Source organism: Lepeophtheirus salmonis, chromosome 7 (genome assembly GCF_016086655.4).
Source record: "Lepeophtheirus salmonis chromosome 7, UVic_Lsal_1.4, whole genome shotgun sequence".
NCBI classification, from domain to species: Eukaryota; Metazoa; Arthropoda; class Copepoda; order Siphonostomatoida; family Caligidae; genus Lepeophtheirus; species Lepeophtheirus salmonis.
The window spans coordinates 16450893-16475159 of NC_052137.2; the positions used below are offsets into that span (position 1 = coordinate 16450893).

The 24267-nt window shown below is 31.4% G+C and overlaps 2 protein-coding genes and 1 non-coding gene across 3 annotated transcripts; all 3 read right to left on the bottom strand.

Moving 5' to 3' along the window:
• Positions 1-2821: 2821 nt before the first annotated feature.
• On the bottom strand, positions 2822-2893 carry TRNAW-CCA (transfer RNA tryptophan (anticodon CCA)). The gene has a single exon. It is a non-coding gene; the product is annotated as a tRNA-Trp (tRNA).
• Positions 2894-8550: 5657 nt separating this feature from the next.
• LOC139906016 (uncharacterized) lies at positions 8551-8982 on the bottom strand. Its single transcript, XM_071890105.1, has one exon. The coding sequence runs from the start codon at positions 8980-8982 to the stop codon at positions 8551-8553; it is 432 nt and encodes a 143-aa protein (XP_071746206.1).
• Positions 8983-12036: 3054 nt separating this feature from the next.
• On the bottom strand, positions 12037-18879 carry LOC121122143 (uncharacterized). Its single transcript, XM_040717150.2, has 6 exons — positions 18389-18879; positions 17792-17907; positions 17617-17724; positions 13844-14045; positions 13672-13768; positions 12037-13394 (listed from the first exon to the last, which is right to left on the bottom strand). Exons 1-6 carry the CDS (start codon positions 18564-18566, stop codon positions 13103-13105), a joined length of 993 nt encoding a protein of 330 aa, XP_040573084.1. The 5' UTR covers positions 18567-18879; the 3' UTR covers positions 12037-13102.
• Between the last annotated feature and the right edge of the window lie 5388 nt (positions 18880-24267).

Genomic DNA, 24267 nt, shown 5'->3' on the forward strand with positions numbered 1-24267 from the left:
ATATAACTAAGGCGGTCACTCCTTGTTTGTTATGTACTCAACAGTCTATGTAATTTAAAAAAAGTTATTGATAAAAAGAACCTTTGTTAGTAGTAATAATTTGTGTAATGTAACAGCTGGACGGGGAATGCAAGGACACGCTTAATACTGTTTTTTATGTCATGACATTCCTGCGTGGGAACTGAACATGACCATAGATGAAAATAATATTATCTGTCACGGAATGTTTACAAAAGCCCCAAAATTAATGTGGGCGCCCTAAATATTTAAAGAATAGATGGAAGGAGAGCAGCTAAGCTGTCATGAATCATGGGCGTCTGCAGGATCATATTTTGGGGAGGTCTTGGTTTTTGGCTTTTTTGAAAAAAAGCAAAAAAATAAATTTTTTTGAAACAAATTTCAAAAATCCATAGTTATTTACAAACATTTAAATTTTTGGGAAAAAATTTCCAAATATAAAAATTTTTGGAAAAAAAATTCAAATATTAAATTTAAAAAATTCAAATATTAAATTTTTGGAAAATTTTTAAAAATCCCCAGCTACTCAAAGAGAATAAAATTATAATATTACAAGTTTTTTAATATTAAATTTTTTGGAAAAGAGCTCGCCTCCTTCCCTAGATAGGCAAATGGCTCTTGATCGTCCAAAGTTGGATAATGGTGTACCATTGCAGCATATTTGGTTCCTCCCATGGACGGGCCGAAGAATATTGATCCTCCAGAGTTAGATGAGGGTGCACCGAGGGAGAGTGTCATTTCCCACAGAAACGGGGAGGGTGATCCTGTTCCTAAAAACTCATTGATATGTTTTATTCTATTTTCTCCGGTGTGCGTGCTAGACCAGACTAGACTGCAGTTCTTAAAGCAGAAAAAAAATATGAAAAGTGAGAACATTTTTTAGGAAATATTTATTTTTAAAGAACTTTTACTCACCTAAATCCCGTTTTTTTCCAATATCTGAAATTAAAATTATTGATTTTTTTTTCTCAGAATAATTGATAATTACGATTTACATTTCGGAGCTATATTGATGTTCAAGGAAAAGTGTTTTTTTTCTCCGGGGCGCCCGCAGAAGGTAGGAGGTTATGGTTGTATTTAATATTTGAAATTTAATTAAGTTTTTAAATTTTTTTCCAAAGAATTTAATTTTTCAAAAATTTAATTTTCTATGAATAGCTTTGGATTTTTGAAATTTGTCACCCAAAAATTTAATATTTGAAATTTTTAATGTGACAAAATTTTATATTTGAAATTTAATTTTTGAAATTTTTTCGAAACATTTAATTTTTTTATAAACAACTGTTGATTTTTGAAACTTCTTTTCAAAAAGTTCAATTTTATGTGAATAGCTTTTGATTTTTTAAATATTTTCCCAAAAATGTTATATTTGAAATTTTTTCTTAATATATATATGGGAAATGCCTTTGAAAAATTGCATTAGCTACAATTTTACTGGTGATTGTATATTGGAAGTACCCGCAGATTTAAAAGAGTTAATAGGTTATCTTGTAAATCGGAAATCAGGCTTAAGACATTTTTTACGAGTACAGCCACCAACATTTCCTTTCAGAATCAAGTTCAGTATTTTCTCCACCTGGTACCTGAGTATATGCTTAACACAGCCTACATTTACTCCTTTCATCCCAAGAACTCCACAGGAATGCATCGAATCCATTAAAAATAAGTATCTAACTGCTCTTGAGAAATGGTTTAAGTACAGAGTACTTTCGGGTACTCTTGAATCAGCCGGGAAATACTACAAAGACGGGCGAGCAGATTGTTTTTATGCTGTTTTACAAGAGAAACAACTGACCACAACATACTCTGAGAATGCAGCAGATTAACAGAAATCTACAGCAGCGTACAAATCATCATTGAAAAGGGATTTACCCTCAAACTTTCGAAAAAAAGCGACGAGAACTTTGATGGCATTTTACATACATTAAGATTGTATTTTAGGATATTGAATGGGACTATTTGTTAATTATTATTTTATTGTTATGCAGCTATTGACGCTTTTTAATGATTGAAAGGTAAATTTGTATTGTAGTACACGATTATCAATGGTGATTAGAATGAGCGTGTAGTTTTTTTTTCTCTAAATTATATATTTTATTTGATAAATTATTATATCAATATAATCCGAATTATAGAATTGTTGAATAAAACTGAATGCCTTAGTGGGCAACAACAACAAAAAAATTTTGTTAATATACTTTAATTTTTGAAATCTTTTAGAAAAAAATTCCAAAAATTAAATTAAATTTTTCAAATTTTTTAATTTATTTTCACAAAAAAAAAATATATATATATATTATATAATCTTGCGGACGAACTTGGTCTCTTATAAGTAATTATTTATTTCAGGTTGTACAAATGACAACTTCTAAACAATGGTATTATAACTACAATAATAATTGGGAGTGGAAATGGTAGAATGGTAATAACTAATAATCACAGTCTTCCTTTAGTTTTATAAGTTCTATATAAAAAAACATATTACATTTCTACACTATTCAAAGCCTTAAAACTCAGAATGACTCAAATATCAAAGACTCCGAAAAAAAAAAATATATTATAAGGGCGTTGACAGTGATAAAAAATATCCTATCTAGGAAATTATTTATTAATACAATGAGAGCGATGTTTGTATGTACAGTTTAATATATGTTTATCAATCACTTGTATACGCATGTTATGTAGTATATAACTATTAACATTCATTACTATATAGATAAGGGATTAGTTTTTACAGCATTGATTAGAAATAAATGTAGGTGGTAAAGGATGATTTGGACAAGGAAAAAAAAAGGAAAAAATTTGACCCCGACGTGATTCGAACACGCAGCCTTCTGATCTGGAGTCAGACGCGCTACCGTTGCGCCACGGAGTCTATATACCAATCAATTTGTTTTAATGTATTAAAACCTAAGGTTTCTAAGTCTCTTGTCTCAGTTCAATGCTTAAAATGTACTACATTATATAATGGGATATCAAAATAACAATAATAAAATAAAAATGAATTTATTTTCAAATTAAAGATTTGGGTTGATTACCTTTAAATAAATGAGAATATATATTTTATACAAAACAAAATAAATTTGAAGGAGATCAAAGTAATATGAAACATAAATAGAATCCCTGAGGCACTATCAATTTATTCTCAAATAATAATTTCTTACAAAAAAAGAATGAAATGAAACTCGATTTAAAAGAGATGGGAAAAATCAATTCTTTAGTTCACTTTAAAAAGTATAATATTTAAGAATCCTTAAATAAGGGAATACAGAAGGCGCAGTTGCAAAAGTCCCTTTTCCAACTTAAAAAAGGCTATTGCCATAAAATTTACTTGACAATGTTGTAATATAGTGCAGATTATTGACGTACAAAAAGTTTATTATATTAGGTTAAGTAAAAAGTTATGAGTGCTTTCCGCTAGATGTCCTTAGTGAGCTATATCTCACAATTGATACATTGAATCAAAATGTATTTAAAGTAATCTGATAGGTTAAATTTTGAAATCCTTTATAAACTGTTCTAATTGAAGGAGCATCATAGTCCCCATAATGTTTATTAAGCTTCTTTTTATTCTCTTGAGGCGTTTTGCCTTTCATAAAGTAATGTTTAGTCAACACACAAAATTCTTTTTTATCCATTATTTTATAGGTCTACTTGCTAAATTTCAGACTGATCTGTTCGAACTTTTTGTATTATTCCATATATGATAACATCAAAAACAGACTCATAAATATATATAACATATGGATATACATAATTATTTTCATGCTCCATGATATCAAAATACGAATTTTATTCATCAGTTTAAGTAAATCCTTTGTCTTGCGATATTATAACAACAATTGAAATATTTAAACAAAATTGAATGTAGGAATTACTTAATACATAAAACCGGATTTCACCCCTTCTCCCCCCTCTATTAACATAAATTTGCAAATGGGAGTGGAAATCTTCGGCATGGGAGGTGTTGCTCTTATGAAGCTCTCATAAATGAATTATTCCATGTTCTTGCAGGTTTCTTTCATATTTAGTGTTGTACACACTAAGCATTTTTAAGCATGTGAGTTTTGTGGGTGTTGGCAACCGGAATAGTGTTTTTATTTTGTAAAGCTGTTATCATTCTTCTTTTACTCTTAAGGAGAGAATCTCTACATAGATGACAATAATATTATCTGTCGATATATTAAAAGAAAGAAAACGGACTCAATTGTCACCCTGACAATTTGAAGAATGCTTTGGATGAGAGCAGCTTAGCTGTCACGACGTTTCATTTCATAGCTGGGAGCAGCTATGAAATGAAGGAAATAAACACAAACCCCCCCAAGTAGCAATGATATAGATAGGAATGCCTCCTATGTCAACTGTCCAGTCCAATAAATACTTACACTCATATCTCTGCTACAAATCCTCAGTGTTACTTTCTGTTTCAAGCAATAGTGATTACTTTAGACTTATATATATTTGCCAACGGTTCATTATATTAATTATTTTCATATTATCATAGATTAATAAATATTACTTTATCTGTGAATATCATTTTTATCCATAAAGCAAATTTTGTCTGCCTGTCTTTCTATCTATGATTCTGTAATAGAGTCATTTTGATTCAAGAAATAACAATGTAATCATATTTTGCAATCTCGCGGGTTTATTTTATTCATGTAGCATCAAGCGTGAATATCATGTTATAAAATAGATTGTCTATATGTTATCAGAAAATCAAATAATATTGAATGCCGTTATGCTAAAAAAAAGAACCCGAAAATCATGATAGTCACTTCGACAATTTTGAAGATACATATAGCTAGGAGCTTCATTGACCCTCATACTGAATAAGTAGATGTTAATTGATATTAACTGGGAGCAGCTATGAGATAATGGATATAGGCCGGAATTACTAACATATTACTCACTGTTATGTATTCTCGCCTTTTATTTACTTTGAGTATGAATGACGTAGGGATTAGTTCTTACAATAACCCTTGCTTGTACCTTCTATCAAGAAGAGTTAAACTTGTATACATGTATTTTATTAGCAATCTATGTACATTCTTTTAAATAAGTAATCCCTTATAAATATAGTCCCGTTTATGAGTGTACCCCCAATCTAGTCGTCACCTTAATTAGCTTTGCCTCCGGTCCGTTACTTCCGCCTTTTAAATAGAGTTCGTGGAACACTACACACATCAATTCTACTCATCGTGCAACAAAGACTTACACTCATAACAATGCAACAAATCCGCAGAGTTACTTTCCGTCTTTCCTGTACTTGTGATTACTTTCTCCTTCTATGCTCAACCCTTCAAAAATGTAATAATCATGACAATAGCTTTGGGAAATATTAAACATATATTCAGATAACAACTATAAAATACTATAATTTTAGGTATGAGAAAAAGTTATTTCGTAATTCCCGCCCTTTTTTTAAATAAGTATATGTTGTTTACATCAGATCATACTATAAGAAGTTGTAGAGGTGTAAGTGTATTCTACAAACGCTTTTTGGGACAGTATTGAACTTGGCCCATTCAGTCGTGAATTATCGTCATCGAGTATGTAGGTCTCAAAGGTAAAAACCCCCATATTTTACATTTTTACTGCCAGAAAGGAACAAAGTGTCGAAAGCAACCAAGAAAATTAGCGATGTTTACAAGGCCGGTACTCTATTGGTTCGAGCCTGTTAAGGCCTGTGAAAATTGGTTGTCTGATTTTTTTGCCAATAGGGACAAGAAATTCTACGTAAAGGGTATTATGAAGTTGGATTCTCGTTGGCAACAAGCTATCAAACAGAATGGGGCATATTTGGCTTAAATCGGATTATTATAACACTTCTTATAAAGAATTAAAATAAAGCGAAAAATACGAAATTTATTTTTCTAAGATTATTTTCATCTATGAAAATTTAAGTATATAATGTAGCCAGAAATGTTTGTCCTGATGAATGACGGGGAGTACCGCTCATGATTTTCTGGCGTGTAATAATTGTAAGTACCTAATAGACTCAGGGTATAATTGATTATCGACATGGGAGTAATTCCTTGCTTCATAAAGAGTCGGACTTATATTTATTTCCTCTCTATTATAACTGATTTCATTCTAATTTAATGTAACGTCATGAAAGCTAAGCCGCTGTCTTCAAATTCCAAAAATCCATAGCTATTAAAAAAAAAAATATTATATAAAAATTTCAAATATTGAACTTTTTGCTCTGCTTTACAATTTGCCAGAATGATCTTATTTCTTAAGAAAATAAATCTTTCGAAAAAAAACATTCCCTCTATTTTTAGGGTAAAATTTTTACATCCCTACCAAATTAATTTCTAGTAAAAAAGTGAAAATTCCTTATTTTTTTCTTTTTTTGTGGGGAGGGCGGAGGGAGCCTCTCTAGTCCACCTCTTGTGGACCCCACAATATATTCAATTGGTAAACAAGGCTGGCCTTAAGTTACTGCAACCTATGCAGTCACTAGTGGATCACTAGCTTGATTAAAAAAAATTATATATCCCCAAAAATCATCATTTCGGACAAAAAAGAAATTTTTTTATTTAAAAAAAAAGAATTTTTAAAAATAAAGTATATTTTGACAGACTTAGTTCACTAAATTTTATTATAAAAATACTCCTTTCAACTTGAATGAATGTGTTGCTTTCAAAATACATTCAAACATACATATTCTCACGCATTCAAGCAAACTTTTTTTTTTCCTTTTTATTATTCAAGATGAAGTAAAAGTTTATTTTCTTTGGTTCTAATAAATGTCTTCAAATATATTACTAATTTAATAATTATACGACAGGTTTGTTAAGTCATAGTAATTACTTGTTGTTTTTGAATTAAATCTTATGATTAAGGTATTATTTATAAAATGCAATTGATTGAGTCTTATCAAGTATGGCATGAAATAGACAGAAGGAAACATTTTTGGAGACACTCAGCGTTCTTTTTATATTATATTTATCATATTTCTATATCTATGTATAAAACATGTCCTAGAAAGCGGGAAAGCTTTTTCTAGTTGAAAATCTGAATAGGACTTATTATTTTCTAAAAATACAGGAATACCTCAAACAACGTAGTTTCGATATACGCGGGTTTTGTCATACCACGGTTTTTAATTTCAATACTCTTTTAATAAAATTAACATGGAAAAAATGATAATATTATCTTTGTAGGCCTGTTCAAAGTCGTTCAGTTCTCCTCACGATAATTCCCATGCACTTCACCTGCACAATGCACCTCAATATTTAACAAAATGAGTGAAGCACATCATCAGCTTTTCAAATTATAAACACCCATTTTATAAACATGAGCACAAAAAAGAAAACGAGTCAAAGTGCTTGTATACATAAGAAAATGAAGGGACTAACATTAGAAGATAAGCTTCATGAAGATGGTGCATCACATTCTTCAAATTCTACCTCATTTAGTATGTATTACATGCTCTCAAACAACGTGGATTCACGCAGCGTGGCATGTCCGTGAAACCAATTACCTTCGTAGTGTGAGAAACTACTGTATTGTCAGTGTTACTGAATTCTTGAAGACAGACCATTTACAGGGGCGTCAGAAGCAGTTTTGGATGGTACAGGAAGGGGCAAAGACATGAGGGGACTCATGAGATGTTTTGGCATAGGCTCAAACCTAAACGCACTCACCACAAGCTCAAGTTACACGATATGCATTCAGATAAAAGGCTACTTACACACGTGCGCGTCCAAAGTTATTAATGTTTGTTACATTGAATATGTACCCAATAGAAGTGTTGTTGGCAATTCTATAATAAATCATTTTCCCACCTGTAACAAAATACCAACAGTATGGTTATTTTATAATAAACACTGAATGGAAATTTTAAAGTACATAACTATCTGTATTTCTTACATATTTGTTTTATAATATATTTATCATAATTAAAATTGTTTTCTAAAACATCACTTTCTGTAAAGATTGAGAAAAAAAACAACAAAACAAAAACACGATAGCCTTTTAAACTTTTGATCGACTCTAGAATACTCAAAAACATTTAAACTTTCTTCATGAGAGCAAATGTGTGTCACCGTGTGAAATAAACCCATTGACCAGATCTTCATTGTCAATAAAGTATACCCCATCCTTGTACATATTGATAATGAATAGTGAGTTCAACCTAGATTGTGACATTGCCCCTCTCAGATAGCATTTGAGGCATCTGAGTGCACTGAAAGAGCGTTCGCTGTCGCTGTTATAGTCGAATGTACATTATAGAGTCTCCAAAGTTTAACAACCTCCGAGATTATGCTCTTCATGTTGGTCTCTGAGATCGAGTCAATGATGTGATACACTGTTATTTTTTGGCCCGGAGCATTTCTACCAGTGATATCACTAATATTCTAAAGAACCTGTAGGTGAGCTTCAAGCTGAGATTCATTCAGATTGTCTCCAATGTGTTTGGCTACACGCTCGAGTGACTTTGATGTTGCTCAGAGTATTCTGTTTCATAGTGAAATGTGTGGGGAAGAGAGGCAAAATATGGGTCTGTGACAAGCCAAGAGTTTATGTCACATTCTTAACAATCTCAAAACTCTTTGGCGAATTTCTCAAGAAGTTTACCAGATCAGTCACTGTTGTTAGGAAGTTTCTAAGCTTGGGAGCATGATTGACCATGTCTTGCGCAGCAAGATTGACTGAATACATATAGCCGTATGTTGTTATGATTCTTGGTTCTTCTTCCTGCAGCCTAGTTGCAACACCAGTGTGATTGTCTTGAAACGAAGCGGCTGCACGACAAAGGCTCAGCGGAAGATTGTACCTCGTCAGGGGATCCTTTATTGTATTGAAAATAGATGCCGAATTGCATTGGTCTACGGAGTATAGTCCTTGAAAGTTTTCCTCAAGGACCAATTTATCTGATGTGGTCCAAACACAGATGTAGAGCTGCTCTATACTTGATACATCCACAGCTTCAACTGCATCTAGCTGACACATTACGATTAAATAATAGTGATGGGACGATTAATCAGGAATCGGGAACCGGAAAATCCGGTTTTTTTTTCTGGAATCGGCTTTGGGAAAATAATGTTTAATTTGCGATTCCAATTCTGATGTATTATACTTCATTACTGTTATTTAACTATTTATTACTTTTCTAAGGTATTAAAAAAATTATTAAATATATCTGTCAAGATATAAAAAACGACCAAGTCTATAAATATTGTAATAAAATAATTTATAATGATAAATACTCGAAAACTGAGAAGAAACAAATTGAACACAAACTAAACGTGAACAAATTTGTTCTGAAGACATGCAGTCGATGCAAATATTGTTACTTTAGGGGAATACGTTTTGTAAAGGGATCTAGGAAAGCCCGCCTTTGCAAAATTGACCAAAACTTGGGTTCTCTATTTTTCATTTTCGAGCCCATTATAACATGAAAATTTTCCAATACTGACTTCCTTTCTCTGTGAAATTTAGAATTGAACCTTTCCAATTTCTTTTAATGTAGAAACTTGTTGACTTTATTGCAATATGTATTCTTAATCCCAGTTTATTTGAAAAGTAATTTTTGTAGGATTTTTTAAGACTAGCGGGAATTACGCATTTAACTAAGCTAACACTAAAAAGTCCTCTTCAGACCAACAGACATACAACACACTTATCTGCATTAATATAGATGAAGGATAATTAATAAATGAATATTTCTAAATGCATGAGGGAGGGGCTGCTTTTATAGATTAATTTGAATGGTCACAATTGGTTTTCAATCTACTAATTCATTTGGCATATCCTTTGAGATTGAAGTTTAAACATAATCCCCATTCCTCTATCACTTGCAACATTTCAGTACTAGAATATTATCTTAGTAACTATCATTATCGTCGTCACAGCTGATTGTAGTTGATTTAATGAAATCTCATGACAGCTAAGCTGCTTTCCTCCTAAACATTCTTTGAATATTCAGGGTTACCATACCAAAATGCTCCGGATATGTATCACTAGTTATAAGTATAAGTCTTTGTTGTCTTATGCATCTCCGTGTTTATACAATCTATCACTATTCTTATTTAGCCTAATAACATAGTCACAAAAATAGCAGAGTTTGAATATTTAGAAATGAGTATAGGGCGGTGGTTCTTCAGCTGGATTCTACTGAATCCCAAGTGTTCAGTAGAAATCAAGACACACTTTTAATTAATATAACATCAGGGTCATTACAGGTGTGTATGGAGGAGTACACCTCCCCATGGAGTATTCGAGTCGTAAATAACGGGATGTCAGTCCGAAAACTTCATTATGAAATGAATTAAAAACATCAAAACATTTTGTAATTGCTACCTCAACAGATTTTTTTATATCAAGCAGTCATCACTATTTTTTTCTTCTTGAAGAGAGAAAAATAACTAATATATATGAAACAATCATTAGGGCGTGAAATACGAAGATTAACTCTGATAATTTTTTGTGGAGTCCTTGTTGGACTCGTTGTAGAATTAAAGCTCAAGATTGGAGTAATTCCTGCTTACATTATTGCTATGTACGGAGTTGGGGTTTCTGCTCATTTGCTTCATCTCATAGCTGTTCTTCTCCCAAATATTCTCCAAATTGTCATTTCAAATTCAATTGTTTTTTAACACACTGGCATATTTGAATAACTAATAACGTATATATTAACTTGTATTTTTAACATGATGTTCACCCTTGATGCTATATGTATAAAACACGTGCGATATTTGACTAATATGAACATATTATTTTTTTAGATAAAAATGACCGTATACATAAATATATTCATCGATATAAAAAGAAAGAAAGACAGACAAACTTTGCTTTAATAGTATATTGATTCCGATGGGATTTTAGTAAAAATTCCCGATGTCAATTTTTTTTATATTCTAAGTAATAGTTAAAAAATACAATTTTGCTATTAATTTCAAAGAATTACAATTGATAGAATAAATCGTCTTTCTTTATTTAATATTTACATTAAATAAAGGAAGAGGATTCTTCTCCCCGGTGAGCTTTTTCCAAGGCAAATTTTCCCAGGTCAAGTAATCCCGCGGCCAACTTTCAAAGTGCGGGCTTTACTAATCCCCATTGCAAAACTTATTCCTCTAAAATAACAATATCTGTGTATTGAACACTTTTGTTCACATTTAGTTTGTGCACAATTTGTTTCTTCTCAGTTTTCAAGCATTTTTTATCATAAATTATTTTATTACTCTATTTGTAAATTCTTAAGACTCGAGTAACAAATTCACAATATCGTTTTTTGTTTTTTTTGAGATACTCATCGTTCTTTTTATATTATATTTATCATATTCATATATAAAACATGTCCTAGAATGCGGGAGAAGCTAGAATGGATTAAGTTATATTTATTCCTCTTTGATAATATCTAAATAATTGATATAATTAACAGTTGATAATAAGAACATGCTTTTTTTTTTAAATTTCATTTCCCCCTGTTGTCTATCGAGGTTACGACTGGATAAAAAAGCTAGACGTGATTATGAATCAATGTTCCTGTTATGATATCTATATTGATGAAACTTCAACATCTGAAATGACGTAGTAACACATGGGCTGAAAAGTCCGGGCATAAGGAAGAAAACACGTTTCTTATAAATTATTATTATATTATTGATATTTTTATTGCTTTCTAGAGCGGAGTCCCCATCAAGGATAAGGATCGTGTCCTAGGACTGATAAAATTAATCAAGATTAAACTGAGAGTACTCCAGTCTATAAAGTTTTTTTTTTTAGACCGATACAACACTACGGGACTGAATGGGTAATAGTTATTTTATAATATCTTCCAAGGAACAAAAAACTTTTTAAAACCCATCCCTTGGGACTATGAATTGATGGGGAGGGTTAGCAAGGAGATGTGGGGTTTTTTTAACATGTAGGCTCTAGATTATTCATTTTGTATCAAGTTCTTTTACTTCCATCTCCTTTTGTAAGGAGTTAAAAAGATACTTTTACACATAAAATGAGTGTTGCGCAAGACAAGGAGGGGAACAAAATCGATGAAGAGAATTGCTTAACATACATTTATTTTGTGAAACAGACATATAACGTAAATATAAATTTATATATTTTTTTATTTGTTAAAAGTTGGATTTTTGATATAAATCAATAGGGAATTGCATTTAGTATTAAATGGAGAGGAATCAAAAATATCAATTGATAATATCAAAAAATAAATTTAAAAAATCGGAAAGACATAAGTGTGCTTATTAATAGTATAGTAATAATAATGATAATACAGAAACGATAATGAATTAATTAATTTGCCATGATGGAAAAGATCCTCTATCTATAATTTTGATAATATCCATAGAGAGGCGCCTGCAGGGGGTAGATTGGAGGGGCGGTACCCTCTCCCAAACTAAGAATTTTTTGCTCTTTACTAGAAAATTAAAAATTTGATTTTTTTTTTCAAAAAATTTAACTTTTTATGAATTGCTGTAGATTTTTGAAGTTTTTTATAAATTACTGTAGATTTTAGTAATTTTTTAAAATTATTGTCGATTTTAGAAAAAATTTTGACAAAAAAAAAATATTTGAAGTTTAATTTTTGAAATTTTTATATGAGCAGCTGTTGATTTTTGAAATTTTTTGACACCAAAAAAATATATTTGAAGTTTAATTTTTGAAATTTTTGTATGACCAGCTGTTGATTTTTGAAATTTTTAAGAATAGTTATGGATTTTTGATTTTTTTTTCCAAAAAATTTAATTTTCCATTTTTTCTACCGAAAATTTTTTAATCATACAATTTCGTAAATAAAAATTTCACCCCCCCAAAAAAAAAAAAAAAGGAAAAGCAAGTATTTATAAATCCTGCGGACGCCCTTGCCATATGTGTGTATACCCTTTTAACTAATACATAAATAATTGCTTTAATATAATTAATTTGTATACTGTATAGCCAATCAAAACAAATAACATTGTACAAACATTTAATAAATAAAGAAGGTCTGAAGACCTAACCAAAAAAAAGGCTAACAAAATGATACGTAGGGATTCCAGCATCCGGAACAAGTTTTAATACAAAAAAAAAATCAAAAAAGAATTCGTCTATTTCCAATCTGATGATACTCCTAGTTGGCCTCAGCCTTTTCATCGACAATCGGTGGTTTCTGACAGTCATTGTTTGAATAGGATGAGAAAGAGAAGGGTGTCGTTGGTGAGCAGAAGGAAGAGGATGAAGAGGGATCATCTCCAGCATTCGAAGAGTTCCCTGAGGATTTTTGTAAGGATGGATACACGACGATTTGTGAGGGAATCATGTCAGGAGAGACGACGGGTGAGGATGCATATGAATTTGTACCCTTGTTGCTCCCAACTTCATCTGCATTAAAGTCTTGCACGATCCGTCGATAGCTTTCCTCACTACATAGGAATAGACAGATAGAATATTGAATATGTATATCTAATTTTCTATGATGTTTAACTTCTGAAATGCATAGCATCTTTCTTTTTCGTGTTTGCTGCTTCTATGAGTATGAGTGTATCTCTTTTGAAATTCTATACAAAGAGACGGAATCCCAAGTGAGTTATACACACAGACATGTACAAAAAGTATATATATATATATATATGTATCCTCGTAGCATCAAACGGAATAATAACTTCATTTACTCGCTGGAATATGAAAGAATACACTCACCTATAGGATCGATTTGAGCCTTCTCTGTCATACTGGTGGTAGGCATAGGCTCCATAGAAGAGAGCAGAGTCATAACCAGGGAGAAAATGGCGCTCATCTAGTAATGGAGAAAGACTCGGTATGAATGAAGGGATTATCTACTACATATAGACCCATGGACTCCAATACTTACCAACTTGTGGGGGATAGCGCGAAGGAGTACTAGGATGGGAGTAATGCGTGTAGTTCCGAGGTTGCTGAGACGTTGAGTTATGATGATATAAATTCCGCATGATACTATTGTTGCATTGTGGAAGAGATGGGGAGGCAGTGAGGGCCTTCTGTAGTTGCTTCTCCTGTTTACGGTATTTGGCTCGTCGGTTTTGAAACCAGACCTGCGCAATGGGTTTTATTCATTAGACATTATTATGAACATGAATTAATTATAATGGGTAATATTCTATTTAGGTACGAAACTCACTTGAGATAAGGTTTGTTATTTTTGTTAAATTTGAAAAGTTCTCATTTTTCAATTTACTAATTTTTTTTCACTTTCTACAATAAAATACTCAAATAACCTCAACAGATATATCCAAACGTTGCTTTGATTTCTTTAGTACCGTAGTGGATTTAAAGCTTTTAAAAGGTTAATAATCAAATTATTTCTCAAGGCAATGTAAGTTATGCTTACATCAAACCTCTATAACTCTTCAAATCTATATCTAATATATTATATGCCGCCTAAAAAGGTAAATGTCCGTACGTTATACGATAAGTATTACGTGCAGGAAGTGGGCCAATTGCCCTACTATTTTTGAGAAACCAAAAAAGATTCAGGTAATCAAATTATTTTCAAAGGCCTCTGACTATATGGGCTATTGACCTCAATTTTATCGTCAAGTTTTGATTTATATTATTGAAAAATAGAGTAATTCTTTTGAATTCAAATGAATTAGTATTTAACAAAATAATTATAATTCAAAATTAATCTGTAAAAGAGTCATAGATAAAATAAATATTTTGGAAAATAGAAATATATAGCTATTATAACAATAAGAATGTTCAATTCCTACTTATAAATTACGTCAGACTACTAAGGATATATAATTTATTTTAAAGTTATTTTATTACTGTACTGTAATGATAAAATTTGTAAACAAAATTTTTATTTCCCTAAATTATTCATTTTTTAACCTTTCATTGGCTGAAGGTTATTTAAATAATTATCAAGGAATTGACTAGGACTAAGGTTGTAGAAGGTTGTATTTTATAGCTCACATCTCAGTACGGTTTTGATAAACATTCAGTTGCATAGATAGATTACTGTGAATCATTCATTATTTATTTCCCCACAGATTTTAAAATTAATTATTCGTGTAGGCCACTGAAAGTAAATGATCCATCGAATTCTTGTAAACTAAAAAATAGCAAAAGAATATGTTCACTATTATTAGTCTTTTTCCTTGAGACAAAAAAAGAAAAAAAAAGTTTTTACATCATCTAACAATTCTTTCCCCCATTCATTAACTCACAGTACATCCAGTGTTGGATCGACCTTATGGATAGCATGTTTTTGAGTGTGCCTTTTCTGAAGCCATCATCCCCTAATTGAGAAATTTTAGCATTATCATATAATTTAATAAAAATCCATTTGTCTTTTCTAAAAACAAAAAAAAAAATATTCGTCAAAATCTAGTCTCTTCCAGGGAATGTAACTCTAAAATTTGACAAAAAAAAATTTGTACCCATACTTTAAAAAAAATAAAAAAAGACTGTGGATGGCAATGTACTTTCAAGAACATTGGGTTAGGAAGTATTTTTTTCTTTTATGGACACCCTAACTGATTTTTCAATATTATTAAGCAAAAAATAAACAGCCTTTTCTTTGCTCCGAATTTTTGAAAAATGATACATTAAGGATGCCTAAAAATTAAACCACTAAAGCCATAAACCCTAAAATATATTCACCTGAATTTTTAGGTGTTTGTCGTTGAAACGAGTCGATTTTTAGCCTATTTTACTTAAACCCCCCGGCAACACTTATTGGGATTCGGTCTTGAAGTTCAAGTTGGACTCGGGACTTGGTTTTGAAGTTCAAATCGAACTCAGGACTCACCCCGACATTTTACCGAGTCCCCAGCCCTGATTTTTACCTCCCTAATGAAAACAGCTCCGGAAAATAAAAACACTGCTCAGATTTGCAACTACCAAAAGTATCGCACCGCCTCCAATGTCATATTTTTTTAAATTATATCCATAATTTAATTCATTGCATTTACAATGTTATTATTATATCCCCTAGCTTCCTTTTTCTCTTTTAGTAATAAATTATGTACCTACTTACTCTATATGTACTTATAGGTATACAATTTTATTCTATAAAGCTTTATAATCATATTTGAAATTCATCATGACCGAATTTCATATAATTGGATAGATAACACGGTTTTTTGTTATCTTCTTTTCATAGCAAAAAGAAGAAAAAAGGAAAAATATTCTTGGAAATGAAGAAGGGGAAAAAAGCCTCTTAAGTAATACACCATCAACGGAAAAAAATAATAACAAAAAACTTTCTTAACTCCACCTCCATTCCCCCTTCCCCCTCCCCCCTCACTGTAGTAGCTATTGTACATATGTATAGAAACTGCATTCCTTCAGATAAAAAGAAAAAAAAAGGATTTCCCCCTTCTTTTTCACGAGAAACTAATGGTTTTTTTCTTATTTTCTTATTTTTCGTAATCCTTCTCTTTTACTTTTTGTACTAAAAAGTTACTTGGCTTTTTATTTTCATTTTATATACCTATTTTATTTTTTGATGTGTGTCTTATTTATTAGTTACATACCTACATATGTGGTCCGTCAGCATTCAAACACTCTTGAATAAACATGATGGAAATATTAAAAAAAATTTACTTCTTATATACGGTACAATATTTCATGCACATATTTAAGTAACTTATAGGCTTATTATTCAAATTTTCGGGATGAGGTAAGATCCTTTAAAGTTGCAACTATATTTTAAAATGATGAAAGAAACCTAATTCTCCCCGATATCGCCCATTTCAGCCATAAAATCCATCAATTTATCATTATTATTTTACTGTGACGATCAATTTTGGGCTACTTTAAATGCAGTTTGCGACTCAGCCAATGCGCTCATAAGAATAATTTGTTCATAGAAATTGACAAATATTCGTCGAAGAATACCACCCCAGACTCAAACACATATACAAATCGTAGTTTAATTTTGAGAAAAATCATTTTACTTTGTTTTTGTTGACGGGCCACATATATGTTGCATCAACATAAAACAATCTTGAATTATTGATATTTGTGTCAATTATAGGCCTTGTATTCAAATTTATGGGATGAATTAAGATAACCAAAAATTATATCTATAGTTTAAAACCCTTATATGAATTAAAATACGTACATTGACCCCGAACTGGCTTTTTAAATGAAATGAAATTTGCGACTCACCCAAAGGTCTAATATGAATAATTTGTTGATAGAAATAGATTTTTTTTTGTTCACGGGCCACAAATATGGGTCATCAACATAAAAAAATCTTAAATTATTGATTTTTGTGTCCATTATCGGCATTGTATTCAAATTTATGGAATGAATTAAGATACCCAAGAATTTTAGCTATAGTTTAAAACCCTCATTTGGTTCAAGAGACTTATATTGGCCCCGATATGGAGTTTTAAAAAATATATATATTCGTTTCTCATTATTTTATTGTGAGAGTCAACTTTTTGCCACTAAAAGTAGAATTTGGGGCTCACTCAAAGGTTTCTTAATAGTAATAATTTGTTGATAGAAATTGCCGAATATTTGTCGAAGAATACAAAGGTAATCCCGACTCAATTTTGAGAAAAGTTCTTCTAGCTTACTTTTGTGCTGAGTGGCTTAATAATGAGTTACATACCTACACAGATATATCTGTAAAAGTAATATACTTACTTGGATTCGAGCTTCATTTAATTTAGTACTGCGAGCTAGTTCCTCTCTACAGTAGATATCAGGATAATGGGATTTGGAAAAGGCTGTTTCCAACTCCTGTAATTGTTCCTATAAAAGTAAGAAATACGGCTTGTATGCGTATCTACAAAGAAGGAAGAGATAAATGTGTACTTACTTGAGTAAAAGTGGTTCGATGCCTTCTTCGAGCAGGGGTTGGACAGGTAACGGCTGTGGAGCTATGATGATTGATGAGACCATCTTGAACTATCTTTAATTTCTTAAAAGCGCTATCTGTTAGGTGTTATACATTAATTAGTAATTATAATAATTTGTCTATATATATTGATTTAAAATTGCTGATTATTATTATTGTCCTTCCTATTTTTTTTACTTTTTTTTACGGGGAAAAAAAAGTATTTTGAGGGATTTTTAATTGAATTATGAATATGTACGTCTAAAAATTAGTAATAAAGTCCCTAACATTTGGGCATAAATAGACTCCCCAATGAGGCAAATAGAAGTGAATGTTCTTTCCCTCCGTCGGTCTTTCATTCTATTTTTCTCGCTTTATGATAAAAGCCGCTAGTTGTCCGCTACATAACCCTACACTTTAAAGATATGTCGCTTACTTCCAAAAGTTTATTGCTCGTGCCTGCTATATCTGACTTTAGAGACAATTTACTTTAATAATTACTACGTAAATATATTAAAATAATGATTTAAATTAAATCAAATAAATGAATAAAATCATTCGATTGAAATTCGTTCTTACCTTCGGAGTTCAGATCGTGATGATGACCGTTGGGTGGTGAAAATGAGGATCCGAGGTACTTACTACTACTCTCAACCTTCCGTTTTCCTAGGGATGTGGGTATGAGATTGGCATTGATCTCCATGTTGGAAGGACCCCCACCAGTCCCGGATAGCCCTCCACTCACATTCATCATCATTACGGATTTTTAAAGGTGTATTAGGAAGAAGGGATTGCTCCTGGTCTTTCTCTCTGTAAGTTCGGAATGAGTCCGCAATGCGTTTGAGGGGAGAAAAAACAACTAAACAAAACAAAGGTTCCTCAATGGCACATGATTGGTTCACTGTTGTGCAGATGTAGAGAATCCGTATTGGGACAGGGAACTAATATGTACTGAGGCTGGAGACTCTTGGTGATGATGTGATGATTAGGTACGTAAAAAAAAATATCTCAACTACTACAATTCACTGGATGGTTGTAGCAAATACTCAGAATATAATAATAATAATAATATTAATCCCTTACGAAAAAAAAGAGAACTTTAAATCTCTCTCCGCTCTCAGACTCCAAATAACTCCTCCTTCTTTCGGATATTCAATGGTGTTTGGCGGCTTTCTATAAAGGAAGGAAGAGAGAGAGATAAGAGGGGGGGAGAGCTGTTCTTCGTTGTTCTTTCCTTTCAAACCATTGCTGAAGGAAGCAAGCAACTATGAAGCAACCAACCAACAGACTTCTTTTTTTTTTCACTCGTTAAATTGCAAGCTATTTAAATCCAACTCGAAAATCTACCATTTAAATATATGCATGTGGCCCGTCATCAGAAAAGCAAGCTAAATAAACTCTGTGGGTTACTATTGTATAGTTTGGCGAATTATCGTCAATGTATATGCTGATTTACCCCTTACTTGGATCCCCAAATTGCACTCTTAAAATAGCCAAAATCGTCACAATAAGAGAACAATAAATAGATAGATTTTATTTGAAATGCTATATCGGACCCAATATAAGTCTATTAACCCAAATAAAGATTCTAAACTATAGATAAAACTCCTGGGTATCTTACATCCTCCCAGAAATTTGAATAATAAGCCTATAATTTACTCAAATATGTCTATAAAATATTGAGTTGTATGTATATATGACGAAAAGGAGAAAATAATTTCTCCTTTTCTTGATTTTTGTTCAAGATTCTTTTAAAGTTGACGTAGCACATATATTTATAGTATCATGTGTAAAGAAAAAAATAATGGAATATCCCTCATTTTCAAGGGCTCAAATTAATATACCTTAGCTAAGTCCATCTAATGAATGCATTTGGTTTTTTTTCCCCTCTTTTTTTTCTAAAATAATACACAAAGATGCCTTTGGAGACATTTGGACTCACGGTTTAATTTATGCAAAAAGTTTTTAATGATATAATTTCCTTCGCAGCGTACTTTATGGTAGTTATATAAATAGGTATATTATACATTATACATACAGGATACAGGAGAGTGCCTTGAATTGATTAGAGCGTATGTACTTTTACATATAAGTATATTTATATATTAAAAAGTAAGCACTTAATTTCCTATTGTTTGAGCCCTTCCTAGAAATAGAAAGGAGTGAGGGTCTATAGACTATATACATGTATTTTTAATACATGTAAAAAATGTATTATGAAATAATCATCAATGGTATTGAATGAGAAGTCAGAACAAAAAGCATGGAACAAGTTAAAATAATTGGTTCAATTAGAGGGCTTCTTTACTTACAAAATAGCACATCGTTTGTACATAAGGAAAAATTTAATAAATAATGTTATTTATATACTCACCATAATTTAGCAGAGATTTCTTCTCTTGAGTTCCTAATTATTGTAGGGCTCCATGGTCTAAAATATTATCCTCTATTATTATTATTTTGATAGGGGTAAATTTCAATAATTTCATGGAGGATTGGCAAAAAATCCAAAGGTGTGTATGGGTGTACCAGTCAACTTTGCCAAATACAAAGATGTCCATAGGGTTGAGGTCCGGTGAGCTTGGAGGTTAAACACTTGGTCGTACAAAGTCAAAAAAAATATGACCTCATTTTGTGATCAGCAGATTGCTGTTGATTCATAATGACCTCCAGACTCTTTCAGTTATTTCCTGACTCTCCTGTCAAAGTACTTGTCCAGGTTAAAGAAGTTTGTATTTTCAACAATTTCTCCGTCCATTGCGGATCGCAACTAGGGTACTCTGCCATTTCCGTGATTGGGGGAGAAATATTTCGTTGATCGATGGCATTTTTTTAAAATTACGCCAAACACTTCTGGCTACAAGCCGAAGCAGCCAATAACATCCCCCCTGAGCATCTGCGGCTGTCGGAGGCACTCAAAGTTCGTTGTTAAACAACGACTGCACGCTGTTTATATAGCTAACCTATTTATATTATTAAGTTGTTTGATATTTTTTGGGGCTACCCCCACCCTCCCCGCAATGATAAAACCTAGCAACACCCCTGGTTACCACATCCATCATGCATGTACAAATAATTGGTTAATTGAGTTCCATGAACTTTACAATTTGTAATCTTCAAATATCAAAAATTATCTTTTTCAAAATAAAGAGGTTCTGTAATTTAATATTTGTCTTATTTTTGGGAGAGAAAATACTGGGTTAATCATTTTTGTGTATTCAAAATTTAAATTTATTCATAACATTTTCACTTTCCCAAACAAGACATATTTTAGGTTACAACAGGACTTCAATTAATTAAGAGTTAGTTGCTGAATTTTGCAGATTGTAATATGCATAATGTATGTTTGAATACACATGATAGATGTGGTAACCCATCTTCATAATAAAGTAAGCCAATAAATATATTTCCGTGTAAATAAATTAAATATTCATGACTATCAAGTATTATGAAAGGTTATAAATTAATTTGAAATTAACTACTTTTTCTAAATATACAAATAACAAAAGGAATCTTATATTTCATAAGTAGCCTTTTAAATTATACATAATTAATATGGTTGTAATTCTTTCTTGATGGTGTAATACAAGGGTTTTCAAGCTATAGGAAAGTACGCCCCTAAAAAAGACCCTCCTTCCTGTATATAATACATATATATAGGTATTTAAATATGTAGAAAACGGAAAATAATTAATTAATTAGTTTAATTTTTGTCTTTATCAAAGAAGAATAAATATTTTTACACTTCCCCTAGTTTGAAAATCCCTTGTCTCAAAGACAGTGGAGCAGGTAAAATCCCACTTGAAATTTTGTGCCCATAATATTAATATATCGCTAAACAATGGAATGAGTCTTATCCAATTATCTTATGTAGTTGTTGGATATCTTTCGATTAATTATCCTCCTTCATTTGATCCTTCACGTAGGGTAGAACACGTTGGAGTAGGGTTGAAATAGGATAGAGTATGATTCTTAATTGACAAACTATCGTGGTGAGATTGGCGGGTTGACAATATTATAATGACTTTGGTGTTGATCCTACCGACTCCGCCATGTGAAGTTTTCGGTATTAGTGAATTAATAAAGACACATAATCACGAAATGACGAGGATTATACATACTGATATACTCAAGAAGGAAGAGAGCATTATATCAAGTTTATGACCATTACAAAGGGGCATGGTGCTGCCACCTTATGATAGACCACACGTACCTACCTTTATCATACCCTATAAAAAAGATAGAGTGATAAAATCCAAACAGGAGGGGGAAAAAAAATCAAAATGGTTTTTATTCTTTAACAAAAACAAATTTCACTTCTTTTTCAATAAAATTTCAAATCTTTTCTTTTGAATAGTAACGAATATTAAATTTGAAGTACACACTTTTGGGATTGTAAATTGAATCATATTTTAGTCCTGCGATTTCGAGAACAATTGTTGTTTTTCTAATATTATTAAATAAATATATGGATTTGTGATGAGAAGAATTGTACTGTTAATTAATCATCAAGTTTTACATAATTGTATTAAAGTAAGATCTACTTGTGTATATATTTACCTATAATCAATATTTATTAATTATTTGAAATCCCCTAACTAATGAATAAGAAGAAACATATAGATTTTCGAAAAAAAATTCAATAAATCAAAGACTAACAAATTAAGTGTATGAAACATTTTATTCTTACTACGATTATGATGGTATACTATACATAGAATAATGTGTAAAACTATTTCTTATACATAAATTGGGTTACCAAAATGAATTATTGCAGATAACCTTTTGTTGTCATATGGCAACCATGTGTAATCTCAAATAATAAAAAAAAACCCAGAAAGGGGTTTCACTGATAGTAATAGCTAGGCATTGAAAATATTTCTTTAATATTGTCCAAAATACAAATTTATGTAGTTAATGACACAAATGTCCATGATGAAAGCTTGAAAAAGCTTCACTTGAGTATTGTTAGAACTGTCCATGAGTATTTTTTAGGAGTCTAAGTCCAATCTCGAGGCCTAGAAATTCAAGTCAGCTTTAAAGTTGGAGTTAAAACATAAGACTTAGGTAAGTGCAACTTGAATAATAGACCCTAGTAATGCCATAAATGAATTGACGAAACAAAGACCACGTGCCATATGTTTGTTTAAAGTAGTGTTATTAGTTACACTTTTTAAATTATTTATTTAGTCTACTAAAACTGTTGATTTCTGACCACATTCTAAATTTTTATGTTTCATATTGAGCGGCTAGGCGGCACTTTTTTGTGTCATATATATATTTAAAAAAAAAACCTTATTTATATACCATGTTGCTAATTTTTGAGGCTAAGCCCCCTCCCCCCCCAAAAAAAAAAAAATATATTGAAAACTAGTAGCTTCCTCCTGATGCTTAACGATAATTCATTATGCCCTTAGCCCTGTGACTAATAAGGGTTATAATAAAATACATAAATGTTAAATTTCCAACAATTTGGATGAGATAACTTCAAATTTTGAGTTTTAATATATATATATTATGTAAGATCATTAAAAAATTTCAAGAGTGGGCTCAAGTTAGTCAATCTACAAGGAATTCTACTAACGGCTCCTCCATTTGAATTCAATTCCATGATTACGGGATTGTTAAATCCTCTGTACTAAAATCTTGTTGTAAAATTTGGCCAAAATACAGCGTTATTATCAAAAAAAAAAAGCCTTTTTCATAAAAAGAAAGGTAATTCCCAAAAATTGTACTTTTTAAGAGAAAAGGTATTTCCAAGAATATGGCCTTTAAAATTTGTTATCAAAAATAAAATATATATACATCCTAGTAACGGTACCGTTGGGAGTGCCTTACCTTGGATATAAGTACTAGTAGTTCTGGGTTATGACGATTCTAGTAAAAAATCTTTAAGTACTTAATAGTCGATAGCTGTTCATGGAAAATTAACTCTTAATAGAGGATTTAAATACTGGGCCTAGGATTATGATTATTTCATTGTTTGAGGGGGGGGAGAAACAATTTTTTGAGAGACATGCCATTTTTTCGGACACTGATATGAATTAACTTTACAAAAGAACAAAAAATCGTGTTTTTTTTTTATTTAGGTACTTTTATTAAAAACAAAGAAAGTTAGCATAACTAAATTCATGGTTGAGAAAACGATAACAAAAATGGGAGTCAAAGCTTATTCATATGTTTTCGGATGGAATTAAAGCTTCTTTTTTAAGAATGTTAAATTAGCTCTCGAGACCATGTTTAGCAATAAGTCCCTTAGCTAAAGTGATATACTTTTCTTTAGTTTCATCCATACCCTCACCCCTCTTGGCGGACCATGAATCCCATTTGGCTTTTCCCTTCAAATCCATTCCGAAACGGGTAACATTGTCGTCTCCTTCATCTCATCCTGACTGAGGTTTGGGTTCATTTTGGTGCTTACTTCAACGGCAAAAGCTTGAAATCTTTCGTCATGAGAC

What these genes read in the sequence shown, in the direction of transcription:
- LOC139906016 (XM_071890105.1), bottom strand. Translation starts at nt 8,982, where the DNA reads ATGTGTCAGCTAGATGCAGTTGAAGCTGTGGATGTATCAAGTATAGAG.
- LOC121122143 (XM_040717150.2), bottom strand. Translation starts at nt 18,566, where the DNA reads ATGATGATGAATGTGAGTGGAGGGCTATCCGGGACTGGTGGGGGTCCT. An exon ending in TAAATGAAGCTCGAATCCAA is followed by an intron (nt 14,046 to 17,616) that starts GTAAGTATATTA and finishes CCCATTGCGCAG; the next exon opens with GTCTGGTTTCAAAACCGACG. An exon ending in GCGCTATCCCCCACAAGTTG is followed by an intron (nt 13,769 to 13,843) that starts GTAAGTATTGGA and finishes CTCCATTACTAG; the next exon opens with ATGAGCGCCATTTTCTCCCT.